Source organism: Nothobranchius furzeri, chromosome 6, assembly GCF_043380555.1.
Source record: "Nothobranchius furzeri strain GRZ-AD chromosome 6, NfurGRZ-RIMD1, whole genome shotgun sequence".
Classification (NCBI taxonomy): domain Eukaryota; kingdom Metazoa; phylum Chordata; class Actinopteri; order Cyprinodontiformes; family Nothobranchiidae; genus Nothobranchius; species Nothobranchius furzeri.
The window spans coordinates 31,675,146-31,694,251 of NC_091746.1; the positions used below are offsets into that span (position 1 = coordinate 31,675,146).

The 19,106-nt window shown below is 46.0% G+C and overlaps 1 protein-coding gene across 3 annotated transcripts in view; it reads right to left on the reverse strand.

The window, feature by feature from the left end:
- Window positions 1–19,106, reverse strand: part of LOC107396770 (potassium voltage-gated channel subfamily KQT member 5) — a 200,018-nt gene that overhangs the window by 22,512 nt on the left and 158,400 nt on the right. For 2 of the 3 annotated variants that reach the window (XM_054734572.2, XM_054734571.2), the window contains exons 4-8: window positions 17,398–17,573; window positions 9,049–9,174; window positions 6,484–6,594; window positions 3,771–3,866; window positions 3,008–3,102 (exon numbers count right to left, since the gene is read on the reverse strand). In XM_054734572.2, the coding sequence (XP_054590547.1) occupies window positions 3,008–3,102; window positions 3,771–3,866; window positions 6,484–6,594; window positions 9,049–9,174; window positions 17,398–17,573 (604 nt within the window). Of the gene's footprint in view, window positions 1–3,007; window positions 3,103–3,280; window positions 3,370–3,770; window positions 3,867–6,483; window positions 6,595–9,048; window positions 9,175–17,397; window positions 17,574–19,106 lie in introns of all 3 variants that reach the window. The other variant, XM_054734573.2, reaches the window with a different exon arrangement.

Consider the following 19,106-nt stretch of genomic DNA (forward strand, 5'->3'; position numbering starts at 1 on the left):
GTGAATGACTGATTGTGTTGTAAAGCGCCTTGGGGGGTTCCAGGACTCTAGAAGGCGCTGTATCAAATACAGACCGTTAACCATTTACCAAGGAGAGAGATTAAGCCAGAGTCAGCTGCCATTAAAAGTACATACAAACAAATAAATCATATAAAAGAAAAATATAAAAAGTAAAGTCACTCAAAATTAAGATTTAAAAATTGAAAGAGAAGAGGTCTACGCCAAGGTACTGGAGAGGAGGGTCCGATCGATAGTTGAATCTCAGATAGAGGAGGAGCAATGTGGTTTTCGTCCTGGCCGTGGAACTGTGGACCAGCTCTATACCCTTGCAAGGGTGATGGAGGGGGCATGGGAGTTTGCCCAACCAATCCACATGTGCTTTGTGGATTTGGAGAAGGCTTATGACCGTGTCCCCAGGGGCATCCTGTGGGGGACGCTCCAGGAGTATGGGGTGGGTGGCTTTCTGTTAAGGGCCATTCAGTCCCTTTACCAGAGGAGCGTGAGTTTGGTCCGCATAGCCGGTAGTAAGTCGGACCTGTTCCCAGTGAGGGTTGGACTCCGCCAGGGCTGCCCTTTGTCACCGGTTCTGTTCATCACTTTTATGGACAGAATTTCTAGACGCAGCCGTGGTGTGGAGTGTGTCGAGTTTGGTGGCAGGAGAATCTCGTCTCTGCTTTTTGCGGATGATGTGGTCCTCCTAGCTTCATCCAGCTCTGACCTTCAGCTCTTGCTGGGTAGGTTCGCGGCCGAATGTGAAGCGGCTGGGATGAGGATCAGCACCTCCAAATCTGAGACCATGGTTCTCGGCCGGAAAAGGGTGGCTTGCCACCTCCGGGTCGGGGGAGAGGTCCTACCTCAAGTGGAGGAGTTTAAGTATCTCGGGGTCTTGTTCACGAGTGAGGGTAGGAGGGATCGGGAGATCGACAGGCGGATTGGTTCGGCGTCTGCAGTGATGCGGATGCTGAGCCGATCTGTCGTGGTGAAGAGGGAGCTGAGCCAGAAAGCCAGGCTCTCGATTTACCGGTCGATCTACGTCCCAATCCTCACCTATGGTCATGAGCTTTGGGTAATGACCGAAAGAACGAGATCGCGGATACAAGCGGCCGAAATGAGTTTCCTCCGTAGGGTGGCCGGGCTCAGCCTTAGAGATAGGGTGAGGAGCTCGGACATTCGGGAGGGACTCGGAGTAGAACCGCTGCTCCTCCGGATCGAAAGGAGCCAGTTGAGGTGGTTTGGGCATCTGGTCAGGATGCCTCCTGGACGCCTCCCCGGGGAGGTGTTTCGGGCATGTCCTGCCGGCAGGAGGCCCCCGGGTCGACCCAGGACACGTTGGAGAGGTTACATCTCCAATCTGGTCCGGGAACGCCTTGGGGTCCTGCCGGAGGAGCTGGTGGACAAGGCCGGGGAGAGGACGGCCTGGAGCTCCCTAGTTGGGATGCTGCCCCCGCGACCCGGACCCGGATAAGCGGAGGAAGACGAAGACGAAGACGAAAGAGAAGAGGCCTGTCTGACCAAGAGAGACAAACTAACCCTGACCAGCATCCCACAGGTACCTTTAACGGCATCTGACCGGCACTAAGTGACCACGTGTAGAGGAGGTCTGACAGCCAAGTACGTGCTGAGGCTAACCCTAACCCATATATTATTCAGAAAAAACGTGTTCTCAACAAAACCTTTCAGCAAAGCTGCGCACTTCCATATGGCTAAATGAAGCTAACTGAAACAGTCTACAAAAACCTGCTAAAGCACCAGTGTTTATGAAGTTAAGATGAATGTGCAGAAATTTTAACAGAAGCAATTAATTGATGGAAAAAACATGCAAAGTTTAACAAAACTCAGGCAGATGAACATGCAAACTAAAGAAGCTTTATTTAAAAAAAAAAGACCATTTTTGTTTAAATGAGCATCAGATGCAGCAAAGATTGTTCCCCAAAGATTTTTGTGTGTCAGAGTGAAATTTGGACACAAAAGAGGAGAAAACCCCAGAAGATTTCAGAGTTTATGAGCAGACTGTATGGATAGCTGCAACGTCACCATTAACTATGGCCATTTCATCACCCTTAGCACATATGCATTTAATAATGCTACTTTAGTGTTTCAAAGCATCACTTTTCAGGGGAAGACTTTGTTACCAAGGCAACAACGTGCACCGCTCAGCAAGCAGACGTCCTGACGGGTTATGTTAGAGCAGCTGTGTGTCGATGCAATAAGCCACAATTTACACACAAACCGATCAGCCGACTGATTTCAAAAACAATTGGTGACCAGTCAACCACCAAAGCAAACATTTGTGGCAGCCTGGCTTCCACGTATAAAAAAGTACACATTTGGTGCATTTCCTCATGAAAAATGTAATATTTGGTGTTTCCAGTTGTCATCGCCCAGTGAGGTCCACGTTTGGGCGGCTCAGACTTAAAGATCACTGGGCGCTATGGCTGTCAGCATTAATGATCAAATCTCTGACTAACGAGCCTTGCAGGCCATCCTATAATGTGGCCACGAGCCACTGAAACAGCTCACTCAGGGGCAGACTCCACAGCAGGAGTGGGGAACCCTGGTCCTCGAGGGCCGGTATCCTGCACGTCTTTGCTCCAACACTTCTTGTTCAGTGGTTAAATCACCTGTTCAGCAGCTCATCAGGCTCTGCAGAAGCCTGTTAATCACCTGCTGATTGAAATCAGGTGTGTTGAAGCAGGGTTGAGACTAAAACATGCTGGATGGTGGCCCTCGATGGCCAGGGTTCCCCACCCCTGCTCCACAGTTGTCTCCTCACACAATTGGACAGCGCTAGGACCAATCAGAGCAAAGCGACGGCTCGTCTGGATTTCTGGGCAACAAACTAACAGGAATTTAAGCATAATCAGATTTAATCCCTCTGAGATAAACTCATCAAATGACTGCATTTCTACGTTAAATAGGGAGAAAACAGAGCAGGAGGAGCGAATGAGTCCAAGTCTGACAGGACAACAGACAGAAGACAAACACCAGCTGCCAGAGTTGTACCTACTTTGTAGGGCTGCAGGTATGCAACGCCTTCAAGTGAGGCTTCCAGGTAGCAACGGAAACCGAGTTCTCATCAGCCGCATAACTACGCCAAACACACTGCATGCAGAACACAAAGAGAAGATTCCCCCAAAACATATAATTAGAAGAAAAAAATCAAATCAAGACTCGAGAGGACACGAGGAGAGGACAAAAACAGCTGATTAGTAAAACAAACAAACAAAAACTGATGTTTGATGCGTCTGTGGGCGGGCGGAGGCCAGGCATGGATACATGCCTGAAGGGCGGCAGGCGGCGCTTGTACTGCCGCCATGTGGCGTCCAGGTCGGGCCTGGTGCTGTCGGTGGAGTAATAACGCCACGCAGCCTGGGGCGACGTGAGGACACACAGGATGAAGAGAAGGAGGAAGCGAGGACAGAGTGAAGAAGATGAGAGTTTAAATAAAAACAACAGTCTGGGATTCAAACGTCTCCAGCTGAGTGAGGATGAGGAGGAAGAGATGATGATATTTTCCGTTTAGTTTGATGGTTTCAACGAATCAACAACAAAGATGAACAAAACAAGGAAGAAAACGAGGAGTCAAATCTTTGAAGCGTTTTTTAGACTGAAGTGGTTCCAGAACTGGTCCGTGTTGGTTCTGATTCTCCTGCCCCAAATGAAGCAGGATACTCAAACATGCCAGATTCTGGCTCTGAACTGGTAGTGGAACCACTTAGTTAAAAAGCAACCGAGTTGGTTGTGTTTGAATAACTGCAGAACAGGTTTACCTGGATCAGGTAGGCGGCCGGGTTCCTCCTCTTCTCAAAGTGTTTCTGTCGGTGCTGCTCCTGGACCTTCAGGGCGAAGCCTGAGCCCAGAATCCCCTGGAGACATCAGTGACTTTCAAGGTTTTCTCTTAATGTTCCTACGAAGAGAATTAAAACTCTCCACCGGGACTAAGCTGCTCTAACGTTTTTCTTTGGATTCTTACCACATTTGCATTTTTTATTCTAACTCATCCAAACTGATGATAATAAGCACCTTTTATTTATGTTTTGTGTCTCAGAGGAGTCTGGCTGAGACCAAAAGTCAAGCAAATGCAGAAGTGACTAAACTGCAGTTCCCCCTCATCCTCTAGGGGCTGGCTCTCAAGAGGAGCAGGTTCCCATTGGCTCCTACGTTAAAAGGCCAGCTTCACATTAAAAATACATAGAAGTTCACAGCCTGGTACTAGGGGCTGCATGACTTAATTTTTAATGAAAATCGAGTCGACTTTGACTAGTCGTTCATGACGTCATACACATGAAGCAGCCGGGGGGGTCGGTTGGTTCTAACAACAGCAGTTTCTGCATCTCGCTTCAACCCTGCCCCCCCCTCTCCCCCCTCCCCCTCCCCCTGCTTCAGCCCTCTCCCCCCTCCCCCTGCTTCAGCCCTCTCCCCCCTCCCCCTGCTTCAGCCCTCTCCCCCTGCGCAGCAGCCGCAAACTCACTGATGCGCCTGCAGCCTCTCAGAGTTCCTGCTGCTCTAAACATTAATATAATTATTTCATTTTCTGTTCCTCACTTCTGATTACCTTCAATGGTGTCTGTTTGTTGCAACCAGCAGGTACAAAACTAGCTTGTTTTTATTTGACTATTTTTCTGTCCTGTCTGTTTATTATCTTCCTGCATCTCCTCTCAGTCCTAAAGAGAAACTGCTACCTGGGTTCATATATATTCACCTCATGAGTTACCTTTGAACTGCAGTTCTAAAAGATCTACCGACCGCTAAAACAGCGGAGTGCTCGCCGGCCCCATCAGTGATCGGTGCGTCACCGAGGACAAAACAGGTGATGCGCCCCGATCCACAGCAGCGAAACGCATCAGGCACAAATAAAAGAATAAAAGACAGAAAACATAAAAGGAAATGAGCCGACATGAACGACCGCGTGTTACATTAGTTTTTGAGGTGGCGACACCTGATGTGATAATGTTACTGTGGCCGTGCTCAGGACGCAGATGTCTGGAGCGCGTCAACAATCAGAGCTTTGCATGCGCAAGCTGGTTAAGGTTAGGATGGGAGTGAGGGGAAGGTTAAATTGCAAGAGGGTAAAGGTCACAATTTGGTTAAATGTCCGTTTTACGGCGGGTGTCAGTACCGACGCTCTGGCACAGCGCGTTGCCTCCCGACGCGCAGGAGCTTGTCACCTGCTGACAGCAGGCTGCTGTCTTTTCCCAGGACTGCATCTTGCCGGTCATTATCATGTGACAGCGACTAGTCGATGACAGGCATAACAAGTCACTATAGAGCGGTGAAGTCGACTAGTGACTAGTTCATACAACCCCTACCTGGTACAAAAACAAATTCAGATTTAATAGGTCTAGTTTACCGTCATAACTCTGACGGGGGTTCTGACGTAGTTATAACTTGAATTTTTGAATAATTAGGGGCGTGTCCTTTTGATTGACAGGTAGCAGATTATGTATATGTTTATGTATGTAGCAGATGCTTTTGTCCAAAGCAACTTACAAGTGATGATGAAGCCAGCAGGTTGTTATTGAGGCTAACAACAAACACTAGTCAGTCAATCCTAGGTGGCAGCGAGGCAGCAAAATGAATCCTAAAGGGAAGTGAACAAGGAGTGGATAGTAGAGTGGGGGACGTGTGCAAAAGCTGGGACTTCAGGAGTTTCTTGAAAATAAACAAGGAGTCCCCTGTTCTGTTAGTTCTTGGTAGATTATTCCACATCTGTGGAATGACATGAAAAGCCCAAGGCGCTCTCTGGCCAGCCGAGAGACATAGTCCCTCCAACGTGTCCTGGGTCTTCCCTTGGGTCTCCTCCCAGTAGGACGTGCCCGGAAAACCTCATCAGGGAGGCGTCCAGGAGGCATCCCAACTAGATGCCCACACCATCTCAACTGGCTCCTCTCGACGTGGAGGAGCAGCACATCTACGCTGAGCCCCTCCCGGATGACTTGGCTTCTCCCCCTATCTGGGAGAGCCCAGCCACCCTGAGGAGAAACCTCATTATGGCCGCTTGTATCCGTGATCTCATTCTTTCGGTCACCACCCAAAGCTCGTGACCAAAGGTGAGGGTAGGAACGTAGATCGACCGGTAAATCGAGAGCTTCTCCTTCCGGCTCAGCTCTCTCTTCACCACGGCGGACCGGTACAACACCCGCATCACTGCAGACGCAGCACCAATCCGCCTATCGATCTCACGCTCCAGCTTTCCCTCACTGGTGAACCAAACCCCGAGATACTTGAGACAGGACCTCGTCCCTGACCTGGAGAAGACATTCTAACCTTTTCTGACTCATTACATGCAAAGCAAAAAATTACAGCTTATGAAAACCACTAGTGTACTTTTTTATGCTGAGAACTGTGTGTACTCAGTACTTGGACTGGGCCCCTTTTCCCTTTACTGAAATAAAAGAGCTTTTGCATCATTATCAAATTCTTCTAGTGTCACCAGCATGTTAAAAGAGGAAAATGAATATTTTAACTAATCAGCTGACTCACTGCTGGCAAAGCGAAGAAGGAGATTCCGAGGAGGGCGAAGCCTGCAGACAGCATCCGCCCCGTCCACGTCTTCGGGGTTTTGTCTCCGTAACCGATGGTCGTCAGTGTGATCTAGATTTAAACATAATTTATTGTTAACAGCACTTTAAACAGGAAACACATTTTAAAGTACGTCCCTTTTAAGCAAATCGTTTACTTTTCAGAACCATTTCTTTCTAAAATGATGAAATTCAAACAGGCTCATGCTGATGTTGTTTTATAACCCTCATCTCTTTGAGGAGGTGTTTTATTTGATCAGGCGACATGTCGCTGACCTAATGAACTCGTCTCTGATGTCCAGCTCCGTCCCAGCTGTCGCTAACCACTTCTGATGGCATCTGAATCAATCTGGTTCAACGTTTGGGTCCAGTGTTAAGCTCCTATGTTAATTAAAGGTAATGTGAAAAACTGAGGATGTTATTTTGATTTTATTTTGTTGATTTTCTTTCTATAATGAATTATTTTAGGTCTTGAAATGAAATATTTTTGGTTTAGAGAATTTTTGGTGAAACTTTTCATCGGTATGGAATGATTTTACCATTAAAGCACGTAAAAATGTAAAGATGAACTCAACGGTCAAATACTCATGAACCTCTTTGAGCTCTCATTGGTTTACTAACCCAGGTTTGTAACTGGCCAATTTAAATTTGTGGTTGGTAAATAAAGTGATCTTTCCCTTCAGGTGTCTCCACAGTCAATCATTTGTCTCCATTTAGTCCCATCTTCTGCATCCTCATACCAACTAACTTCATGTCCTCTTTCATCACATCCACTAATCTCCTTTTGGTCTTCCTTAGCTTTCTGCCTGGTGGCTCACACTTCAGCATCCTTCTACCAGTGTAATCATCATCTCTCCTCCAGGCATGTCCAAACCATCTCAGTCTGGCCTATTTGACTTCATCTCAAAACACCTAACATGAGCTGCCCCTCTGATGGACTCATTCCTGATCCTGTTCATCACTCCTAAAGAGAAGATCAACATCTTCAGCTCTGCCAACTCCAGTTTTGTCTCCTATCTTCTCCTCATGGACGCTGTCTCTAAACCAGACAACATGGCTGGTCTCATTACTGTCTTATATACCTGAATTCCTTTTACCACACGTCACACCGACACTTCTCCACCCATTCCAACCTGCATCATACGCTTCTTCTCCTTTTTTCCACACTCTTTGTTGCTTTGGACCCTAAGTACTTAAAGTCCTCTACCTTCTTTACTTCTGCTCGCTGTAACATCATGGGTTCAGTTGTTTACACACACAATCTGTCTTTATTTCTCTCTTTAGCTTTTGCTCTACCTGTACCCTTCTCTCACTGCAGATCACAATGTCATCTGCAAACATCAAAGTCCACGGAGACTCCTGTCGAACATCTGTCTGTGGTTAAAATGAACAACGTTACTAACAAAGTTAGTTTTTTAATTGTTTGTGGCAGCCTTGTAATCAAATCAAAAACTTTCTCTGTCGTGATGACACCATTTCCATTACTGACGGGGCGCAGGTGTGTTGAAGCTGTCATAAAAGAGCAGCACTAAAACCCAAACTCTGGCTTTTTGCCCAAAATTTGTCTATTTTCAAAATGCTTGGAAAGTCCCTTGAAATATTAATCTGCTTCAGAAGAAGAAATGATTCAAAGACTCAATGTGTTTCCAACACTGATGAGTAAGAATACCATAAAAACAAAATATTTATTTAGCAAAACTTAGATTTAAAGACAATTAGCAAATAAAACCATTTATATGTTCCCTGAAAACATGGAAAAATAAAACATTAAAGAGACAATGTGTAGTTTTTACCAATGATTTCTGGAAATATCCATCAAAATGTTGTTGAAAATGAATGAATTGATGCTCAGTTGTCAAAAATATTGGCAGTTTCATAACATATAACCATAAAAATCAGGTCTAAAATACATGGGAGCAGGTCTACGTCTCTGGGCGATGCCATATTAGATGCCTTGTTTCCTTCTACGGGAGCCTGTGAGGACAAAATGCCTTTACTGGTTTGCTGTAACAAACGGTTACAAAACCTTTGTCATTCTTGAATGTTGTTGTTTTACACATTAACCTCTTCACTTGTTGCCAGTGATGTGCTTGTTATTTTGCTAAAGTTTGCACTCCCCAGGCCTTTTTGACCCTAATGGGCATCCGTTAGTAAGGTCTTACTCCAACACAAAAATACTGCTTGCTTGCAATGATTTAGGCATCTACTGCCCCCTATCGCCAGAAAAAATACACACTGTCACTTTAAGTAGAGCAAATTAAGGTCTCAGAGCAGAAAATGGTTTCTAAGATTAATCTGTTTATCCAAAATGTATCGGCTAATCTGTTCATCCATCCACCTTGCAGTTTTAAAGATGGTAGATTATTTTCTACCATGATTGTCGATCAACGATTTTTTAGCTTGACATTTATCCAGAGACAGAACGTTTTCAGAAATCTGGAATAAAAAAAAAACATTCTGTTTTGTAAAAACTGGATCTCGGGATTCATTGGGATGCTCAGAGATTTTAGTGAAACCTTAAACTCACCGTTCCCCACCACAGAGCATCGGCGTAGGTGGCAAACTCCTTGTTGATCTTGTTCTCCACAAGGTAGACGAGGAATGATGAGAAGATCAGAACTAAAAACCCGATGTACCAGGCAGTCACCAGTTCCTGCAGGCAGACAGGCGCCAAAGTTCAAATAAAGTTCTAATTAACTGGAATTATTTTGAAAAATCAGCGTCTCACCTGCAAGCATTCAAGAGAGAGACATATTTATATAATTATTTATTAACCTAAAGCTGCTATAACAAACAAGCTAGGTTCTGAATCGAACCACAGTCACAGAACACTCAGCCTTCCCCTCGGGTGTTTTCCCTGGTTCCGCATCCACCGGAAATGAAAACCCACATTGCTAGAGGAAAAGAAATAGAGCTAAACACCAGTCGCTGTTAGTCGTCGTCGTCTTCTTCCGCTTATCCGGGTCCGGGTCGCGGGGGCGGCATCCCAACTAGGTAGCTCCAGACCGTCCTCTCCCCGGCCACCTCCACCAGCTCCTCCGGCAGGACCCCAAGGCGTTCCCGGACCAGATTGGAGATGTAACCTCTCCAACGTGTCCTGGGTCGACCCGGGGGCCTCCTGCCGGCAGGACATGCCCGAAACACCTCCCCAGGGAGGCGTCCAGGAGGCATCTTGACCAGATGCCCAAACCACCTCAACTGGCTCCTTTCGAACCGGAGGAGCAGCGGTTCTACTCCGAGTCCCTCCCGAATGTCCGAGCTACTCACCCTATCTCTAAGGCTGAGCCCGGCCACCCTACGGAGGAAACTCATTTCGGCCGCTTGTATCCGCGATCTCGTTCTTTCGGTCATTACCCAAAGCTCATGACCATAGGTGAGGATTGGGACGTAGATCGACCGGTAAATCGAGAGTCTGGCTTTCTGGCTCAGCTCCCTCTTCACCACGACAGATCGGCTCAGCGTCCGCATCGCTGCAGACGCCGAACCAATCCGCCTGTCGATCTCCCGATCCCTCCTACCCTCACTCGTGAACAAGACCCCGAGATACTTAAACTCCTCCACTTGAGGTAGGACCTCTCCCCCGACCCGGAGTTGGCAAGTCACCCTTTTCCGGTCGAGAACCATGGTCTCAGATGTGGAGGTGCTGATCCTCATCCCAGCCACTTCGTACTCGGCCGCGAACCTACCCAGCAAGAGCTGAAGGTCAGAGCTGGATGAAGCTAGGAGGACCACATCAGAGACGAGATTCTCCTGCCACCAAACTCGACACACTCCACACCACGGCTGCGCCTAGAAATTCTGTCCATAAAGATAATGAACAGAACCGATGACAAAGGGCAGCCCTGGCAGAGTCCAACCCTCACCAGGAACAGGTCCAACTTACTACCGGCTATGCGGAGCAAACTCACGCTCCTCTGGTAAAGGGACTGGATGGCCCATAACAGAAAGCCACCCACCCCATACTCCTGGAGCGTCCCCCACAGGGTGCCCCTGGGGACACGGTCATAAGCCTTCTCCAAATCTACAAAATACGTGTGGATTGGTTGGGCTAACTCCCATGCCCCCTCCATCACCCTTGCAAGGGTATAGAGCTGGTCCACAGTTCCATGACCAGGACAAAAACCACATTGCTCCTCCTCAATCTGAGATTCAACTCCTGCAGAGCTTTGACCACGTCCCGAGAGCAGTGGGGGACATTGACTCCGAGTGGGCTTTGTTCCACTCTGCAATTGTTGAGGCGGCTGTTGCTAGCTGTGGTCACAAGATGGTCGGTGCCAGTCGTGGTGGCAACCCCCGTACCCGCTGGTGGACACCAGAGGTTCGGGGAGCCGTCAGGCTGAAGAAGGAGGCCTACAGGGCATTGCTGGTCTGTGGGTCTCCGGAGGCAGCAGACAGGTACCGGATAGCCAAGTGGGGTGCAGCAGTGGCAGTTGCCGAGGCAAAATCTCGGGCGTGGGAGGAGTTTGGTGAGGCCGTGGAGAAAGACTATCGATCGGCTCCAAAGAGGTTCTGCCAAACTGTCCGGCGCCTCAGGAGAGGAAGGCAGCAACTCGCTCGCACTGTTTACAGTGGGGATGGGGAGCTGCTGACGTCAACTGGGGCTATAGTCAGATGGTGGAAGGAATACTTTGAGGAGCTCCTCAATCCCACCTACACACATTCCGAGGAGGAACCAGAGCCGGGAGACCGGGGGATGGACTGTCCGATCTCGGGGGCAGAAGTTGCTGAGGTAGTCAAACAACCACACAGCGGTGGAGCCCCGGGGGCGAATGAGATTCCTCCTGGGTATCTCTAGGCTATTGATGTCCAATCCAATCCAATCCAATTTTATTTATAAAGTGCATTCACATGGCATTACAACCAAACAAGGTGAATGTTAGTTAATTAAACCGGCGTTATACAAACATGTCGAACACAGATAAAAGATAAAAAGGAAATACAACAAAATTCCCAAAAATAACAGCTAAAAATCAATAAGACACAGGATGAATAAAAAATTAGAAAAACATTTTAAAAAAGAACCTCAATAGTACGGAAGTCGATAATTGTGGAGTCCATTTTTAAACAGTGCAGATGTCAGTGAGGTCCATAATTATGTGGTATAAGCTAGGTTGAAGTAGTGAGTTTTCAGGCGTGATTTAAAAATGCTAGCTGTTGGTGCTAGCCTCACTAGCAGTGGTGATGCGTTCCACAGCTTCGGTGCACAGACAGAGAAAGCCCTCTCTCCACGGCTTTTTAAACGTGCATTGGGAACAGCTAGGAGGAGCTTATCTTCAGACCTGAGAGCACGCGGCGGGTTGTAGTAATGGACAAGTTCACACAGATATGGAGGAGCTTGATGGTTCAAGGATTTGTAAGTCAGAAGCATAATTTTGAAGTTTATCCTGAACTGCACGGGCAACCAGTGGAGAGATTTCAGAATTGGAGAAATGTGTTGTCTTCTGTCAGCTCCAGTCAGCAACCTAGCTGCTGAATTCTGGACCAGCTGAAGTCTAGAAAGAGCTGCTTTACTGATGCCGTATAAGCAGGAGCATAGGCGTCATTTTAACCGGGGACGCCGGGGACATGTCCCCGGCAAAATTTGTGATTGGCAGCTGTGTCCCCCCCACTTTCAAAAAAGCCTGCTGATGAGGATTTTTGTTTTACCAGCTCAGATCTTATACCAGGGGTCGGCAACCTGTTCCCATCAAAGAGCCATTATTACCCGTTTCCCACAGTAAAGAAAACACCGCAGTAGCCGCAGCGTTGCGGGCGGGGCCTACCCTCAGACAGCAGAGAGCTGCTCACAACAGGTGACAGCAGCCGGGGGCATCGCACCCGTGGGGGATTCAACACCCACACTTTTCCAGCTGTTTTGCTCACCTCCACACCAGTCTGGTTTCTTTCCGTCGCACTCTCTCTGTTTGCCTCATCTCCTTCTTCCCCTCCCGCTTCTGACAGCCAATGTCGGGTTTCCAGGAGAGGGAGGGACGGAAGAGCTCGACTGAATTCATAATTTACATCTTGACATTAGCTGTACAAAGTCTGAGTTTGATAAAGTGAAGAACAACCATTTGCAGAGGTTTATAACAGGCGCGGTGCCAGGTTTTCATTTTTGCGTGGGCCACGGTAATTTTGGACGGACCTTAATAAGCAGTGACTTAAGTGAAGCAGGCAGGTCGCGCTAGAAAATTTCGTTTAAAAAGACGTCATAAATGTGTTCCCCGTCATTTTTATTTATAAAATATGAAGTAAAAACTCCCAATTTAATTTTCATTCATTTCTCATTAATATGTAGTCTACACCAGTGCGTTAAGTGGACCATCTTCCAGTAAACGCAAAGCATCCGGCCCATCTCTCCAAATGCGTAAAATGTGTATCAGCCGCTAGTTAGGCGCGCCGCGCGCACCGTCAGCTATCGGCCCAGACAAGAGCAGAGCAAATAGAGAAAGAATAAGGATAATTGTGTCTGGATGTGGATGGAGATTACATTTTACAGCAGCCTGATCATCATTCAAACACTTAAACCATCACCTGTCTTCTAGTCCACGCTATCAGCATTATTTTAATTGGTGTGTGTGTGTGTGTGTGTGTGTGTTTTCCACTTCAAACACTGGTCTAACCAACCAGACCAGCGTGTCCAGTAACACATTAATGTTACAATTAAACCTGATTAACCCCAGAGCCATGAGCACTGCGCTGTACGTCGTGACTGTAAATGAGGGGAAATGATTTAATCGGATCCTTTTCTTTTCAACATGGTTTCATGTAAAGTTTCATTCAGTACAAACTTTAGTTACACCAATCTAACGAGACAGAGCCTGGATTTGTATTCTGAACAGTTTAAACATGTTTAAAACGGAGACATGCGTGACGCGTCTAAAATTCGCACCTGCTCCGCTAATATGGAAATTAAACTAACAAGATGAATAACATGAACTTATTATAGGCACAGACAACATCCCCCACACTTTTGAAAAGCTTGCAACGCGCCTGATCGCTCATGTACGTCAAAGTTATCTTTCATTAGACGATAATCAATAAAATGATTTATATAAAGTGGATTCAGAAGTTGTAGCCCGTCTCTGCCTTCAATTTTTGGTATTTTTCACCCTGTTGGTGGTTTTACTGAGCAGGTGCCCCTTTTGTCATACGTTTCTTTTTAAAACATGTTTAGACTGTTCAGAATACAAATCCAGGCTCTGTCACGTTTGATTGTTGTAATTAAACTTTGTAGGTGGGGAAGGTCAGAAAGCAGCTCAGAAGCGCATGATTACGCACAAGCGTGAGGCGTCAACCCGGTCTCACAGTAAGACCGGGTTGGACCTGTTCAGGTTTAAGCAGACAATCTTTACATGTAGAATTGGCTTACAGATGTAAAATTAATGCAGTAAAATATAAAGCTTTTTATTTAAATATCCATTCATTATTTTACAAGCAAGAGCCGCATGCGGCTCCAGAGCCGCGGATTGCCGACCCCTGTGCTAGCCTACTTTATTGTCCCCAGCAATTTTTAAACACCACTCAAGTGTATGGTTATTGTCCCCAGCAATTCTGAAAACAAACTGACGCCCTTGAGCAGGAGTTAGAGTAATCCAGCCTTGAAGTGATGAAAGTGTGGACCACCGATTTCAGAAGACGTACACTCAGGATGTGCTTTAGTTTCGAGATGCGTCTTAGTTGGTAAAAACATGATTTAACTGTGTTATTGACCTGGGCATCCATCTTCAGAGCCTGGTCCATTTTTACTCCAAGGTTGGAGATTACAGAGGATACATTAGGTGAGAGATAGGTTGAGGTCAGGTTGATGAGTCGCCGTGGTACTGTTAGGACTGAAAACGATTAAGTCAGTTTTGGAGTCATTGAGATGGAGGAAGTTATCAGCTAGCCATTGCTTGACCTCAAGGATACAATCAGACAGGACTTTCATTGATTGAGTTGGCTTAAATGAAAAATAGATTTGACAGTCGTCAGCGTAAAGATGGTATGAGACAGCGTGCTTTCTGAAAATGGCTCCTAAGGGCAGTATATACAAGTTGAACAGTAACGGGCCGAGAATTGAACCTTGTGGGACACCCCAACGTAGAGGCTGTGACTCTGATGAACAGCCATCCAACATGACCCTAGCAGACCTGTTACAAACGTATGACCTAAACCAATCCAGGGCTGTGCCTGAAATGCCAGCCCAAGTGTGAAGTCTTGTGATCAAAATGTCATGATCGATCGTGTGGAATGCTGCAGATAGATCCAAAAGTACCAGAACCACATGGAAACCTGAATCTAAAGCCAGAAAAGTGTCATTAAACACCCGAACATGAGCAGTTTCAGTGCTGTGCTGTTGTCTAAAACCAGACTGACAGGTGTCCATTACCTGAAATTCATTTAGATGTTTCATCAACTGTTCATAGACTATTTTCTCAAGGACCTTAGATAAAAACGGTAGTTTGGAAATTGGTCGTAGATTAGAGTAATCGGTGGGATCAAGGCCGGGTTTTTTCAGGATTGGTTGTAGAACCGCGAGTTTAAAGGCACGAGGAACTTCAGCCAATGTCAAGCTACTATTTATAATGCCTAGCACGCTATTGCTAATTAAAGGAAACGCCTCTTTCAGGAGACGAGGTGGGATAACATCATCTGGGGAGCCAGAGGGTTTCATGGCTGCAACAGTTTTTTCTAGACAGGCCAAAGAGATGGGCTGAAAGCTTTGAAGTTGCACATAAGAGGGGATGAATGAATATGGAACATGGTTGGTTTGGTGAATCTGAGCTCTGATTTACAGTAATCTTATTTAAGAAAAACTGCAGGATTTGGCTACACAAGTCAGCGGACACAGAGGAAAATAGATTTTGAACTGGGGAAAGCACTGCATTTATGGTTTTATATAACTCACCTTGATTATTTGAATTAGCCGTGACAATGCTGGCAAAAAATCGATTTCTCGCGCCTCTGACTGCTCTTTGGTACTGAGACCAAGCCTCTCTCATGGCCTCAAAGGATACAGTAAGCCTGTCTTTTATCCATTTACGTTCCAGTCTCCTGCAATTTCGTCTCAAGGAACGAGTTTGTTCGTTCAGCCATGGGTCTGACTTGGATTTCTTTCGACTTGATTTTAATGGAGCGACAATATCCGTAGCAGCCAGGCAGGATGAATCAAGCACATGAAGTGATCCCTCAACTACAGAAGACGCAATAGTAGAATCATATGGAGCTGCGTTCAGAGTAAGAACAGCGGCAAAATCTGCAGCAGTATTGGGTGTGATTACACGAGAGAAGCTGGGACGGAAATATTCAATACGAGGGGCATAGTCGAATTTCAAGTTAAGCAAAACTGGTGAGTGGTCTGAAAAAGTCGCAGGTAAAATGCCAAGATCACTAATTTCCAGCTCATGACAGAAAACCAGGTCAAGTGTGTGTGTATGTCCATGTGTGGGGCCACTAACATGTTGGGACAAGTTAAAAGAGTCGATGAGATCTAGGAAATCCCTTACCAAAGGTTTGTCAAGACAGCAGACATGAATATTAAAATCACCAAGCAAGAGTATTTTTCCGTATCTACAGGAGACTTCAGCCAGAAAAGCTGCAAATTCATTTAGAAAATCCTTATTGTAAGGTGGTGGACGGTAAATGAGAGCACATAATAATGTAGGAGAACGACCCAATTCAAATACGCTCAATTCAAAGGACAATGGAGTTGATTGAGGGGTAATCGGTGTGCAGATAAGATCTGATTTAAATATAGTCAAAAGACCTCCGCCCCTGCGATGTGCTCTTGGAATGTTAATGAAGGAGCATCCAGGAGGTAACAGTTCAACTATTGAGGCCGAATCCCCAGGGGTAATCCATGATTCAGTGGCGCATAAAACATCCAGGCTATTGTTCTGGAAGAATTCCTTTAAAATAAAAGTTTTATTTCCAACCGATCTGGCGTTGATCAGCGCACGGCGGTGGAAAAGGGGGTCCTGCAGTAGAATACTGGAGGTTGTCCATTCTAGACCGGATCGAGAGCAGGAAGTCCCGATCATACGCCAGCAGAGAATCAACACTATATATCGAACAAACCATAAAATAGAAAAGAAAAACCATAGAATAGAAAAGAAAAACAAAAAAGGTCGGGAGCCGAGCAGACACGCAGCCGACCAAGGGTGCCATCTTGCAATTCCTGTTGTAGGGCTGTCATGGTTGACACGTCTCTGCAACATTTCGTGGTCATCGGGGGCAGTTCCTGTGGAGTGGCAGACCGGGGTGGTGGTCCCCATCTTTAAGAAGGGTGACCTGAGGGTGTGTTCCAACTATAGGGGGATCACACTCCTCGGCCTCCCTGGAAAGGTCTACTCCAAGGTACTGGAGAGGAGGGTCCGATCGATAGTTGAATCTCAGACTTCAAATAGTTTTTGTCTTTTTAGGACTCGGGTAGCTTGTCCTAAAGTTGAAGTGTTAAATACGCGAGTGTGTAATGTAGGGCGACCCAGGTGCGGTGGTTTGGCGAGACAACGGAATGGGCCAATGGTCGCTTTGGTCCAAAAGGCGTTTTTGGCTGAGGGTTTTAGACAAATGCGAGAAAACCACTTTTAAAAAAAAATCTCCTCACAAACAGGTGCTGATCATAAACATAAAATATCATGAAAAAGTTGTTTTATTTCAGTAATTCCATTCAAAAAGCATATACTATGTTAGAACGTTGTTAAGGGGCATGAAACATGTTTTAAGCTAACTTGTTCATAAATGTGCTCTTTTATTCATCTTGATTTCTTCTCCCTCCTTCCAGAATCATTTCACTCATTGAAATGAACATTTCCTTTATTTGTAAGGACTTCTCAAACTAAAACTATGTGTTTGACATTTTATTGCTAATAAGATTCTGATTCGTAGCTGATAAAGTGAGGCTCTGTTTGCTGACCTTGCTGTGAGCGTACACCACAGAGCCCAGCAGCTTCCACGTCCCTCCCCTCCGGTCCATCCGAACCATCCGGAGAATCTGCAGGAAGCGGAGGCTCCGCAGCACAGAGGTGGCGAAGATGTTCCCCTGGCTGCCGGCCGAAACCACCGCCACGGATGCAATCAGAACTATGATGTCTGCGAAATAAATACATGTGAAGAAGAGAAAGATGAGGACATCTGCTTTTATCGTCCTATTCCTGGTTTGTTGTACAAAAAAAATCTGTATTTACAAATAAAATACAAACAAATGGATCAAATAATAAACCACCTTCTCAGATAACTGGCCTTAAATGGAGGGGTCAGGATGATATCTTCCCTGTTAGCTCTTTGAACAACCTCAGTATGTAGAAACAGTGATTGGTTCTGGTCAGATAGATGAGCTAACGGCTTGGCTTTTTCAGTTACAAAGGATTCCTGTTCTAGGTCGACCGATAATGGTTTTGCTATTGCCGATACAGATGCTGGGGGTTTAGGGGGGTTGGAGAAGGAATACGAAAGAAAGTATAAGAGTATAGATTTATAGATGTTTTGGGATCGGTTTTATTTTACGTATACAGAAACACGATAAACATGTTATCTTGTCACCGTGTGTGGAGAAAAAAGTAGAAATAAAAATAAACAAAATAAAATAGCTGGGCAACTGTGCTGACGCATGCACTGTGTGAGCAGTTCTGGTACATTTGGGTCAGAGCGCTGCTTCAACAGTACGATAACCGCAAGAGGGACGAGCTAACCATGCTGATCGCGAGGTGTTCATCGCCTCTCGTAACCCTCTGTCACGATGCATGGCACCAAACTTGCCCCGACCTCAAAGATTCTCACATGAGAGGCAAATCGGCTCAAAACGGTCCAAAGATCACCCGGCTTAAGTCACTCTCTGGGGGGGGGGGGGGGGGGGGAAGCTCCAGTGCGCCTGGAGGTAAAGTACTTGTAAGTCGCTTTGGACAAAAGCATCTGCTAAATACATAAACGTAACATAAACATAAATAAGCTGGAAGAGAAAGCAGCAGGATTTGAAGTCTAATTTTTTGATATTTGGACATCTTGCTTCTCATTGGCTGACAGCAATGTGACCACTGACTCTGTTTTCTTTGCATCATTAATGTTTTATCGCCACAAATATCACAAGCCTGGAGGAGTTCTGCTGTGTGGTGGAGTTGCCAATACTATTGGTTAGCTTCTGCTAGCTGAGACGTTCTCCGTTTCCTGGAAGCTTGACCAAAAACAGCCGCCCTTGTCGCGAGCTGGGAGAGTTCATGAATCCATCAGGCTTTCTGAACCAAGTGTTTTCCGTCGATCAGAAGCTAAGGCGGGAGATGGGGTAGAAGAATGTTTTCACGGTCATTCTGCATGTTAAACTCAGAGCGACCGTGTATTGCTGCGTTTTAATCCTTCATGACCTTCATTTTTCTGTTCTTCTCCCCTTTCACTCAGGACTTTGGTCAGGACTTTACTCTCTACCTACTTTGTCTAAATCAGTTTTCCTTACTGGATGCAGCAACTGACTAGAAGCTTCCAAGGTTCTCCTGAGTCCGTGAGGAGATTTCTCACGTAGAAACTTCACATGCTGACATTTCACAGACTCCATGAATTTCTTCTCAAAAGTAAAGTAACAGGATAAACCACAGTGAACAGATGAAAAGTAAAGCCAGGATCAAAATCAGAAAT